This window comes from Hyperolius riggenbachi, chromosome 1 (genome assembly GCF_040937935.1).
Source record: "Hyperolius riggenbachi isolate aHypRig1 chromosome 1, aHypRig1.pri, whole genome shotgun sequence".
Lineage (NCBI taxonomy): Eukaryota > Metazoa > Chordata > Amphibia > Anura > Hyperoliidae > Hyperolius > Hyperolius riggenbachi.
Window position 1 is genome coordinate 624,694,324 of NC_090646.1, and position 12,852 is coordinate 624,707,175.

Genomic DNA, 12,852 nt, shown 5'->3' on the forward strand with positions numbered 1-12,852 from the left:
TAGAAGCAGAGGGAGCTCGTCCTCAGAAACAGCTGGGGGCAGTGTCCGGTGCCATGTATCGCCAGCTATGGCCAGGGAGCACACATGCCCTTCAACGTCAGCTGCTGCTGATGCCACCGTAGCGCCATCACGCCAGGGGGGCTCAGCGGTTTGGAATTTTTTTCACGTGTGTGTCTCAGATCGGAGCAAAGCCATCTGTTGTCTCTGCCAGCAAAAATTGAGCCGTGGAAAGGCCAACTGTCACGTAGGGACAAGTGCTTTACGAAGGCACCTGGAGAGAAGGCACAAACAGCTATGGCAAGAACACCTGAGGAAAAGAAGCACCCCTCAAAAGACAAGCAGCGGAGAACAACCGTGGCAGCCGTCACAGGGGGCTTCTGCTGCTCCACGTTCCCATGGTATTGTTCGTGGCTGGGGGGAGGAAGAATGGATACACTTTTAAACAATTTAAAAATACAACCATCTAAACTTTCAAACAATTTAAAAATACAACCATCTAAACTTTCAAACAATTTAAAAATACAACCATCTAAACTTTCAAACAATTTAAAAATACAAACATCTATCATTTTCAAAAAAATTAAAAAAAGGGCAAAAAATGTTATGTTCCTACTGCATGTCCTGTCCTGTATCTGTAACTATATTGTGTATCAGTACCCTGTACGTGCCAAGCCCAATTCCGGGCACGACCCAGTCGTGCTTGGCGAAATAAAAGATTCTGATTCTGATTCTGAAAAAACTTGCCCTCCGTAAAACCTTCTTGGCAAATGCTTTTGACTTGGTTTGTCTTCCGCTGGCTCAAGGGTCCATCTGACCACAGATGCCTGGTCTGCAAAGCACGGTCAGGGCAGCTACAGCATGGGTCTCAGCAGGCTCCCACTTCGGGCCGCAATCCAACCTTCATTCCCCGCGGTGACAATGGCAGACTTGCCCTCCATAACGGATTCCCGTTAAAGGATTTAAAGTTAATTCATTTCAAATACACAGCAGGGCCTCGAAAGTCCGCCTCCTGTATTGTTATTTTTGGTCACTACCTCGGGGCGGGCGTGCATGCCTACCTGCTGCCCTCCTTGGATGTGTAGTGGTAGCCGTTTCTCAGGCTCCACACCGGATTCCATCCCTCATTCCCCGGCCATTACCCGGGGTCACAAATGACAGACTTGCCCGCCTCCATATGATTCTCGTGAAAGGAATGTGGTGTCATCTTTGCCCGCCATAACTGGTTCTCGTTAAAGTATTTAAAGTACATTCATTTCAAATACACAGCAGGGCCTCGAAAGTCCTCCTCCTTTATTGTTATTTTTGGTCACTACCTCGGGGCGGGCGGGCGTGCATGCCTGCCCGCTGCCCTCCTTGGATGTGTAGTGGTAGCCGTTGCTCAGGCTCCACACCGGATTCAAACCTCTCATTCCCCGGCCATTACCCGGGGTCACAATGGCAGACTTGCCCGCCTCCACAGGATTCTCATTGTAGCGGTACTGAACAAGTACACAGCAAGTAGAAAATGTAAATTAAAAACAAAATGTAAGCTTTTTAACAATGCCATGGAAAGTTGAGAAGGAAGTCACACATTACCTGACATCACTGAGTGAGGAAGAGCAATCACGCCATGTTGCGCAGTAGTCCAGCATGGCCGTCACTACACAAACAGCTGTTTGCGGTGCGTTACACAGTGAGTTTAGTGTGTCAGTGTGAAGCAGTACTCTAATTACACTCCCTGTTTGATGTATACACATGCAAGATGTTTGAAAGCACGTTAGGCCTGCAATTTAGCATTCAATGTGATTTCTGCCCTTAAAACGCTGCTTTGCGTCACATCCAGATTTTTCACCGAGACTTTTGGCATGTATCCCACTCCGCCATGCCCCCCTCCAGGTGTTAGACCCCTTGAAACATCTTTTCCATCACTTTTGTGGCCAGCATAATTTTTTCTATTTTTCAAAGTTCGCCTCCCCATTGAAGTCTATTGCGGTTCGCGAATTTTTCCGCGAACTGAACCTTCTGCGAAGAACCGAAAATCGGAGGTTCGCGACATCTCTAATCCATCCACGCCACTATCCGTCGCTCCTGTAGGTCGCACTGGCCCACTTTCACTTTCGTGGCAAGTGGTTCACGACGCTGGAAGGAGAAACTGATTTTCTCTTACAGTGTGCAGGGAGGAGGGGGAGCGGCAGGGGGCATGGCCTGAGAGAGAGAGAGTTGCCCAATGGCAGCTGGGGAAAGCCTGTAGGAACAACCCTAGTGGGCGTTTTTAGCAGGGAATCCCTCTCCTCCCTTTACCCTCTGAGATAGCGACAAATAATGTTGCTAATTTGGGGGGCCTATAGTACATCGGTGGGGGCAGATAACGGCGGTGTAGGTACACAGAGGTATGTCATGATCCAGTAAACATGCCTCTGTGTCCTATCTGCTCCCCCCCCCCCCCCCCCCTGCACTGCCTCGGGTTCTCTTTAATGTGAATTTCCACTCTGACAGGTTCACTCTGCAAGAGCTTTTTAACCACTTAAGCCCACAGGGTTGTTTATTTTTTGCATCTGAGCAACTTTCACCTCCCATTCATTTGCCAATAACTTTATCACTACTCATCACAATGAATTGATCTATATCTTGTTTTTTTCCGCCACCAATTAGGCTTTATTTGGGTGGTACATTTTGCTAAGAATTACTTTATTCTAAATCCATTTTAACAGGAATATTAAGAAAGTAATGGAAAAAAAATCATTATTTCTCAGATTCTGCCCATCATAGTTTGAAATGAATACATGTTACTGTAATTAAAACCCATGTATTTTATTTGCCTATTTGTCCCGCTTATAACACCATTTAAATTATGTCCCTATCACAATGTATGGCGCCGATATTTTATTTGGAAATAAAGGTGCATTTTTTCAATTTGCGTCCATCACTATTTACAAGCCCATAATTTAAAAAAGTATATTAATATACTCCTTTGACATGCATTTTTTAAAAAGTTCAGACCCTTAGGTAACTATTTATTTAATTTTTTTTATTTAATTGTAATTTTTTTAATTAAAATTTTTATTTGGGTAATTTTTGGTGTGGGGAAGTAAACAGCTAATTTTGAAATGTAATTTAATGTATTTATTTATTAAAAAAATGTATGTGGGTGTAGTTTACTATTTGGCCACAGTCAAAAAAGTCCTGGAAGCGTACAATGACGCTTCCAAGAACTAGAATGAAGACGGGGAACTTTTTTTGCAGAAATACCGCAGACTCTGATGAGAGACCATCGTTTTTTCTGCGGGGGAATTACATCTGTGAATGGAAAGTATATTCCCATTCAGTGATCGGGGGGCTAACACACTGGAAGGTGCACAGCCTATCTGGATGAACATATTCGTCCAGATAGGCTTAAGTGGTTAAGTGCCAGTAGAAAAGCTCTTGCTAATGCAATGTTATGGGTGAGGACACTCTTAATGCAATGCCGTAGGAAGGAGAAACTGACCTGTGGTGGATCTAATTTGCAGTGACAAGGGGAATTTGTAGTGTGTGAGAAGGGTAAGTACCAGAAATGTTAATAGGGAACCTTAAGTAATTGAAAAAAAGCCAGTTTAACTTACCTGTGGCTTCTACAGGCCCCCTGCAGCCACCCTGTGCCTGCACCGTGACATCCTAATCCTCTGGTCCCCTGCAGCGACCCACTTTCAGTTCCGATGACTCAGCGAGTTGATGGCCAACATCTTTGGCCCATCTTTAGCCCATCGCCGGGAGCATCCTGAGCAGGCGCAGTAAGCGGTCAGGGGAGCCCAGGCGCAGTAGCCAGCGACTTGCAAGTTGGCCGTAACAAAACTTAGCCACAGCGGGGGACCCAGAGGATCATTCCAGGAGGGCACAGGCACTGTATGGCTGCAGGGGGCTGGCAGAAACCCTTTTTATTTTCTTTTTTGTTTTAATTTTTAAATCATTTTAGGTTTCCTTTAAGCATGTCCTGAAAATGAATTTCTTCAAACAAGAGTAAAATTTCTCATAATTAACCTCTTGAGGACCGTAAGCTTACACCCCCTAGTGACCAGGCTATTTTTTACAATTTAGGCCACTGCAGCTTTAAGGCCTCGCTGCAGGGCCGTACAACCTAGCACACAAATGATTCCCCCCCCCCCTCCCATTTTCTGCCCAAGACCAGAGCTTTATGTTGGAGGGCTCTGATCGTTCCTGGAATGTTTATTTTTTTTATAAATATTAATGTTTTATTTAAATAAAATTAGCTATTTTTGTTTATCCCCAGCCTATGACAGCTAATCGCTCCTGTGTCTCCCAGTGTCCCCAGTACATCGCTGTCGTAGATCGCAGTGCTGTACAGTGTAAATAGGTGATGCTTTCACCTTCTAACAGTCTCCTAGCGGTGATCTCCAAGCGGAGATACGCGTGCATCGGCGTGCGCGATCGCCTGCAAATCCCCACCCCAGGACTTGACGGCAATTGGCGTAAGGCGGTCCTGGGGCTGCCGCCACGTTCACGCCAATTGGCGTGGTGCGGTTGTTAGAAGGTTAATCCAGACATGCCTTACATGTGCTTCCTCCTAAGCCAGCTGCTGCATACTTTGCTGTAGTTTTGTCACCTTTTCTAGTGTTTCCAATCCTCACTGAAGTGTTGCATGGCCAGGGCCGTCACTCTACTGTATTTTACCTTTGCTGCATTGGTTCTAGCTCTGCATGCCACATTGCTGGATATTATTAAAAGACAACCGAGGTGACTTGTGACATAATGAGATGGACATATGTATGTACAGTGCCAAGCACACAAACGACTATGCTGTGTTTCTTTTTTTCTTTCTATGCCTGAAAAAGTTAAAAATCAGGTATGTAATTAACAGTTTCTGTCCGGGTTGGGACCGGGTCAGAATATAGCACAACCCTCACTGATAAGTAATTACAGCCATAAAATACTTTCCTGCCAGTAATTTACTTCTGTGACTGGAAAGATATAAAAAGGGCCAATAGTTCATAGATTTGAGCTCTGGCATACTTCAATGAAGGTGTCATTGAGCAGAGACAACAATAAAAACATAAAAACTAGATTCAAATATAAAATAAAACTGTGGGATATATAAAAAAAGTCATTTTCAAGAAAAGGAGGCTAGATACTATTGTTTATCTCTTCAGTTTATTTTCATCTCGGATGTCCTTTAAGCTTTGCACTATTTATGTATGTATTTACCTGTATTGTTGGATGTTTTTAATTCAGAGGTGTAAATTATTAAAGGGAGTCTGAAGTGACATTAAAAATAGAAAAAACAGATACGAAGAAGGAACAGAAACAGAAGAAGGAAGGCTCTGGGTCCTGTTTTCCTCCCGGTCTCCGCAATCCCCCGCATTCTCCCCGGTAGCAGTTTGGTAGTGGACTGCTCTCTTCTGCTTCTGCTGGGCTTCAGCAGTCTTCAGAAGCACTTAGGCTTTCGAAGACGGCCACTCCGTGCTGTGCATGCATGACCGCCCTCTCTCTTGTGCCCAACCACGCATGTGCAGTACAGAGCCACCCTTCTTCGGGAGCCAGAGAGTGCTTCCGAAGACTGCCAAAGTCTCCTGCAGCAAGAGATTGAAACTGAGAAGCCTGCGACGGAACGCGGAGGCCGGGAGGAGAATGGGAAGGGTCTATAGGACCCAGATCCATCCCACTCCTTAGGTGAGTATCAGTTTTTTAGTTTTATTTGAGCTTCAGATTCTCTTTAAAGCGGATAATGAAAAACTCACTAGAACATCCAACCTCATCACTACAACAAGTAACTTGTCTATACATCTTATCTAAAGTTTAGATAGTTTACACAGCAAATCTAGCTGCAAACCGCTTCAATAGAATATGATTATTTCTTCCTGTGATACAATGACAGCAGCCATGTTTGTAAACATTACACAGAGGCAGGCTTATCTGTATCTTTAGCACTCAGCCTGTGAAAAAACCTAATCCCCCTCCTCCCTCCTTCCCTCTGCCTCTGAAATCTCTGGCTAGTAATACCATCAACACAGATGAGTTGGACACACGTCCGAATAGCAACTGAACAACAAATCCATACCTCCCAACTGTTTGAAATCAGAAAGAGGGACACTTAAAGCGGATCCGAGATGAAAAACTAACTATAACAAGTAACCTGTCTATATATCTTATCTAAAGTTTAGATAGTTTACACAGCAAATCTAGCTGCAAACAGCTTTAATAGAAAATGATTATTTCTTCCTGTGATACAATGACAGCAGCCATGTTGTTTGTAAACATTACACAGAGGCAGGCTTATCTGTATCTTGAACACTTTTTTTGTGAAAAAAACCTAATCCCCCCCTCCTACACCCTCCCCTCTGCCTCTGAAATCAATTGCTAGTAACACCTCCTACTCCTCCTGCCCAGACTGAGCTCCCATGAGCCCTTGCTACTGCCAAGGCTCTCTGAAAACCTGTGGGCATGGTTTATTTAGTTTATAGGGAATTAGTGTATTAAAACAAAAACAAAAAAGTATTTGGCTTAAGGAATGCCCTATAAACAATAGGAAAGGAACACAACTATGCAATGAGTAGAAGTTCACCTCGGATCCACTTTAAGCCCACCCCTATCACACCCCTAATCCTAACCCTGACACATACCTAGTCCGGCTTTTTATTAAGATTTCATAAGAAAAATATGTTGTTTTATAATTCAAACCACACTAGTCCTCTCTGTCCTGGTTCATTTTCTTCATATTAACATTTGAAAATAAGAAGTAGTTCAATTTAAAGGGACCCTAAGCAGTAACCTAAATTAAAAGATTTCACTTACCTGGGGCTCCCTCCAGCCCACCATAGGCCGCAAGATCCCCTGGCGTCCTCCTGGCTCCTCTCCCTGTCCCGCCGGTGGCTCCCATTACCAGCGGCTTTTCCTGGATTCTGACGCTCGTCGTCATCACGCCTGCCGCTACGCGTTATCACGGCAGCCGGCATGACATTAGAGTTAGAAAACCGCGCATGCACAGACCTGACACATCGGCCGGCTGATGACGACGAGCGTCATAATCCAGGAAGAATCGGCCTGACACCCAGCTTAGGTGTCACCAGTAATGGGAGCTGCCGACGGGACACAGAGAGGAGCCAGGAGGACACCGGGGGACCTCGCGGTCTACGGTGGGCTGGAGGAAACTCCAGGTAAGTGAAATCTTTTAATTTAGTTACTGCTCAGGGTCACTTTAAGACTGCTTTCACAGTGGGACGTTACAGGCGCACGTTAGAGCAGCCTGTAACGCACCCCAACGCACAGCAATGAAAAATCAATGGGCTGTTTACAGTGCCCACGTTGCGTTACATTGTAACGCAGCACGTCTACATAACGTACTGCATGCAGTACTTTACACGCGGCTGAGCCGCGTTAGACGGTTTGCACATGCTCAGTAGGGTTTTTTTTTATTTTAGGGGCGGAGAGGAGGCGGGGAGAGGCCTCTACGTAGCCATGCACATGGCTACTTGGCATTCACTGCACTTGCAGTGTTTACTCTTTGGAGCGGCCGTTGATTGGCTGGCGGGACCACGTGATGCGGAGAGCTCCGCTCACGTGGTCTCCACAGTGCCTCCGACAGAGGAGGTGCACCAAGAGCTGCTTGTAATGCGGCTCTTGGTAGCGTCCTGCTCCAACACCACCAGGCGTTGCGTTAGGGGCACGTTATGTGCCCTATAACGTCCTCTAAACGCAACGTCCTGGTGTGTAAGTAGCCTCAAGGATGGGAACAATGTTTAGAGTCAATTAAGGCCATTTTTTCAGTATAAAAATACACATATTTACTGGTACATAAAACTGTCCATCAGTCCTGAAAGAGGGACAAATGAGGGAGAAAGAGGGACAGAGGGTCAGGGCTCCCAAAGAGGGGCAGTTGGGAGTTATGACAAATCTTATCATGAATTAAGCATAGCATTAATCACAATAATGAGTTGTTAGTGATTTTTAATTTATAAAATGAAATTTTGTTACTTTCTTTTTTAATAGAATTATACTGTTCAATTCCTCATATATTAAATGGAAAAATAAGCGAGGGGAAGAAACCTGATGGATCATATAGCATTGGAAGTAAGGTGAGAGTAAAATGTAAATCAGGTTATGAACTAAACAACAACGGAAAACTGACTTGTGGAGATGATCTGAAGTGGCGCCCCAAGTTTACCATCTGTGAGCTGAGTAAGTTTTATGAGACTGTGAGCAAATATTATTATTAAGTATTTATACAGCGCTGAAATCTTCCGCAGCGCTGAACAGAGTATATTGTCTTTTCACTTAACTTCAGAGGGACTCACAATCTAATCCTTACCATAGTCCTATGTCTATGAGGAAGCGCAATCATTATTGTACATGTATTATGTCAGTACAGAGATTGGTGTAGATCCTGGGCTTATGTTTTAATTGATTTTAATTATTGGAACCTGATTTATATATAATAAAGCTATGTCATTTTTGTTAACCATGTGTGGTGCGGTTCTCTTGGGATAATCTTTAATTATTTAGTTTATGTATGTATTATAGTCTAGGGCCAATTTATGGGGAAGCCAATTAACTTACCTGTATGTTCTGGGATGTGGGAGGAAACTAGAGTGCCCGGAGGAAAACCACGTGGACACGGGGTGAACATACAAACGTGCAGATAGTACCCTGGCTGTGTTTCAAACCAGGGACCCAGCTCTGCAAGGCGAAAGAGCTAACCACTACGCCACCATGTTGCCTGTATATTGAGATAAATATGCAAGTATTGATTCAGCCAGACATGGAATTTGTGCGGGATGAGCTGGAACTTTAAGGGAATGCTGTAAGGGGGGGTCGGGGGAAAAAGAGTTGAACTTACCCGGGGTTTCTAATGGTTCCCCGCAGATATTCTGTGCCCGCGCAGCCACTCACCGATGCTCCACTCCCCGCTTCCGGCTCACTTCCGGAAATCTGCGACTGTAAAGTCTCAAACCGACCGTGCCTGTGCAGTACGCTCCCGGTGATGACGGCAGCTGTGAGGACTTGGCCGCACAGGCGCAGTGGGTTTGTGACTTTAAAGTCGCAAATTTTGGATGTGAGCCAACAGCAGGGACCGCAGCATCGGTAAGTGGCTGGGTGGGCACAGGACGTCTGTGTTAGAAGCCCCAGGTAAGTTCAACTCTTTTTCTCCCCCTACCCCCCCTTGCAGTATTCATTTAAAGTGGGTTCTTCAGATTTTGAATCTGATAAATTATTCCTCTGCCAGTTAATCATTTATTTTTTTTCCTAATTTATTGAAAAGCAAAGGTCAATGTTGAAAACACCACATATTGCAGCCAGTAAAATACACGGATACATCAATATGAATATAGTGGTTCATATAGTGGTTAGCACTCTCGCATTTCAGCGCTGGATTCCCGGTTTGAATCCCAGAAAGGACAACCTCTGCATGGAGTTTGTATATTCCCTCTTTGTCTGCGTCGGTTTCCTCAGGTCACTCCGGTTTCCTCCCACATCCCAAAAAACATACAGATGAGTTTATTGGCTTCCCCCTAAAATTCTGCCCTAGACTGATACATGCACTACACAATACATACATGGACATATGAATATGATAGGGATTAGATTGTGAGCCCATGTTAAACGGGGAACTGGGATTGGGAAAAAATAGGAACATAAGTGGTATTGCTATGCATCACCTTTCCCCATTGGGTTAGAGTCCTGAACCGTATTGTGACCACAAAAATATAAATCAAAAGGCTCCTAAGGACACACTGGTGTATGCAAAAATAGAAAAAACTTTATTGACTATACATGAAAATCGAGACCAATTCGCAATAACCAACGGAGCTAAAAGAGCAACATCGCTGTTGTCATTTAAAAACCAAAGTGATTGTGATTGTGAGCCCCCTGAGAAACAGTTAAGAAAGAAGACAATATATACTCTGTACAGTGCTGCGGAAGATGTCGGTGATGATATATAAATTCTAAATAATAATAATATGAATGCCATGAATGATAAACAGACTTCTTCATCCACACATACTGTTGAAAGAATCAAGTGTGACATGAATACCTTTCAGGTGTATGCTCAACCATAAAGTGAACCAATAGAATCGGTATCTAACACAACTCCATAAACAAAAGTAAATAAATTGGTAATCCTTGCAGGTTGTTATAACTTAAAGTGAACCTCCAGACTAAAAATCGACTCAGCAGCACTGAAAAGGCCTGGTGTTTCTTTAACAGTTTCACAGCATCAGAACTTTGCTTCTCTTATACAAGCCTCATTTTTAGCTGCACAGAAGAAAACTGCCCGGGCAGTTTTCCCCTTATGCTGTGCAAAGCATGATGGGATTTCTGATGTTGTTGTTCTCGTTCTCCTGTTTTAGTGCAATTTTTTTTTTTTACATTTTGAATTTGACATTTGAAGCCTAGCGCATGCAGCTGGGAGGGGTTATCAGGACAAAGGACAGTTGGAACTGTGTCTTATGCTCCTTGTCATCTCCTTTCAACCAAAAAGATGGCTGCCCCCATGACAAAGATGGCAGCCCCCATGAATCACAAACATTTGCCTGTTTTTTTAAAACAGGGTGGGTAAGAGATTATATTACCTATCTATTGTAATTAACATAACTAATGTAACTTAATGACAGTATGTTTGTTTAGGCTGAAGTTCCCCTTTAACATATAGCAGTATTTCAAAGGGTTGAGCCCAGGTAACTTTCATATTTAGTGGAAGACTTATAGTCGATTCACAATGCCATATATTTGTGATATGAAATATGTCATATTTGTCTTTACTAGTCAACACAGTTTCCTCTGTGCCCTACGGATATTTGTGATATGAAATATGTCATATTTGTCCTTACTAGTCAACACAGTTCCTCTGTACCCTACGGATACATTGTTCTACAGTGGGTGCCTTACATGATCTCCACTGTAAGGATATGATGCTGTTTTCTGCATTCAGCAAGTGCGGATCAATTGTACGTTTAAAGCAGGTGTCCCCAAACTTTTTTGGTCAAGGGCCGGATCAACCTACTTCAGACTGCTGGGGGGGACGGAACATACATAAAATGATGTTGAAAAACATTACATTGAATCTAGGTATCGATTCCCCCAAATTATACCCAGAGGAGAACTCCCAGCAGCAGCCATTCAGTCATGCGGCGCCCAAAGAAATTCTTTGTGCACCAGACAGTGAAGCATACCCAGGTGACAACCTGACCTCCAGTTGGACTGCAATTTCACCTGATGCAGAATTTGATGCCAGCAAATTACTGCTCGCTGGCTTCTACAGTATGTGGATGGGTGGTGCCAGCATGGCTATTCTATATGCAGGCCGCTGATATTTAAAAGTGCAGTGGGCCACATCTTTAAGTTATACATTAGGTGTTTTGGGGCCAGTGAAAAGCCTCAGGGGGGCGCATTCGTAGTTTGAGGACCAATGGCTTAAAGGCTTTCGATTTAGTCATGTGTAAAAATATATTGTCAGGGGAATCCTCTATACTTTGTGCTGAGAGTCATTTCTGCTAATCCTGTGATAACATCAGACCAGAAGCCCAGTAACTCGGGGCATGACCAAAGCAAGTGTATGAGAGGGCCTCTACCACCAAAGCCCCTCCAGCAACAGTTATCTCTTGTATTGTATATCGCAGCCAACTTAACTCGGGTTCTGTACCACCTGGTAAGTATTTTCAATTTTTTTTCTTGCACCTGAGTGCTTATGGAGGAAGAGTGGGCATACCTAATCATAGAATCTCTTTGTTGTGGGGTAAAGGTCATCTCCAGTTCTCGTTTTCAAGAACTAATGTAACTTAAAGTATTGGTATGGTCATGGTCTAGTAGAAGCTTATATAAAAAGGATATCGCATGATCTCTTTTGCTATCCTTGAGGAACAAGGCCAGCTACTCCAACACCTCTGCCCTATCATCCAGCTGTAGTTTTCACACCTGAATTCTTGACCTGCCTTAACCTCCAGAAGTCATATGGAAACTGGGGGTAATCATTCCTCATTTCCCTTAAAGTCTTATGTCTACTCCCAGTCCACAAGTGTCCCAGGCAGATCCCTTTCTCCCTTCCATGAGCCAAAAAAAAACAACCCTGCTCTAACCCAGGTGAAACAACGTGTATCTGTCCAGAAGGGACATGAAGTATATCAAGGGAAAACACTCATACTTTTTGTTAAGCAAGTCACCTACTCGTAAGGCGTTGGTAACGCATGGTGGGCACATCTCTGAATATCCCCTCAATGTAGTTGGGACCCATTGCACTTTAGCTAGCACCCTTCTGGCCAAAATGTTTTCCATGACCACCCATCCTTTTATCTCCATGCTAAAGGCCCAATCTAAGAGATTGCCCAGGGCAACCACCCTATAGTATAATTTTGACATCAGAGAGGCCCAGACTACCATATTCCTTCCGTCTTACCATTGTCAAGTTGTGATGAATGGCGGAGATGCCGCCGCGCGGTCCGGCATCGGGGCGGCTGTCTCCGCGTTCAGACCGGCGGTTTCCGCACAGCAGCATGTGTCTGGTTTGCCTGGGCCTTCTGGTGCACGCGGATGGAGGGCTGCGCGCGCGCACACTAGAGGACAGGACCTTTATGCCAGCAGGAGAGGTATCGGCTGATCAGGACGATCAGCTAATCCCAGCGGAACTCCTGAGTGGCTGGGGGCGGCGCTGAGGAGCACTGTAGTATATATAGATCTTGCTTGTCAGTTGCTAGTTGTCTGCCGTTGCGAATACTTACGTGTGAGCACTCAGACCTCAGTCAGATCCTACAGTGTGTTAGAACCAGGTGGACCTGGGAATTCACAATTAGCCAGATTACGCTCTTGTTATTTATTGTGTTATACTTTAGACCAGTTCCAGGGTGTTGAGACCAAGGACCTCACACCCAAGCTTAGGATTACTGTGTC

General features: G+C 44.4%; 1 protein-coding gene across 1 annotated transcript in view; it reads left to right on the top strand.

Annotated features, from left to right (window-relative positions):
- The window catches only part of LOC137529171 (complement receptor type 2-like), a 313,982-nt gene that overhangs the window by 269,274 nt on the left and 31,856 nt on the right, over positions 1-12,852 (top strand). The window contains exon 19 of the mRNA XM_068251204.1: positions 7,960-8,148. Coding sequence (XP_068107305.1) covers positions 7,960-8,148 — 189 coding nt within the window. The remainder of the gene's footprint in view (positions 1-7,959; positions 8,149-12,852) is intronic.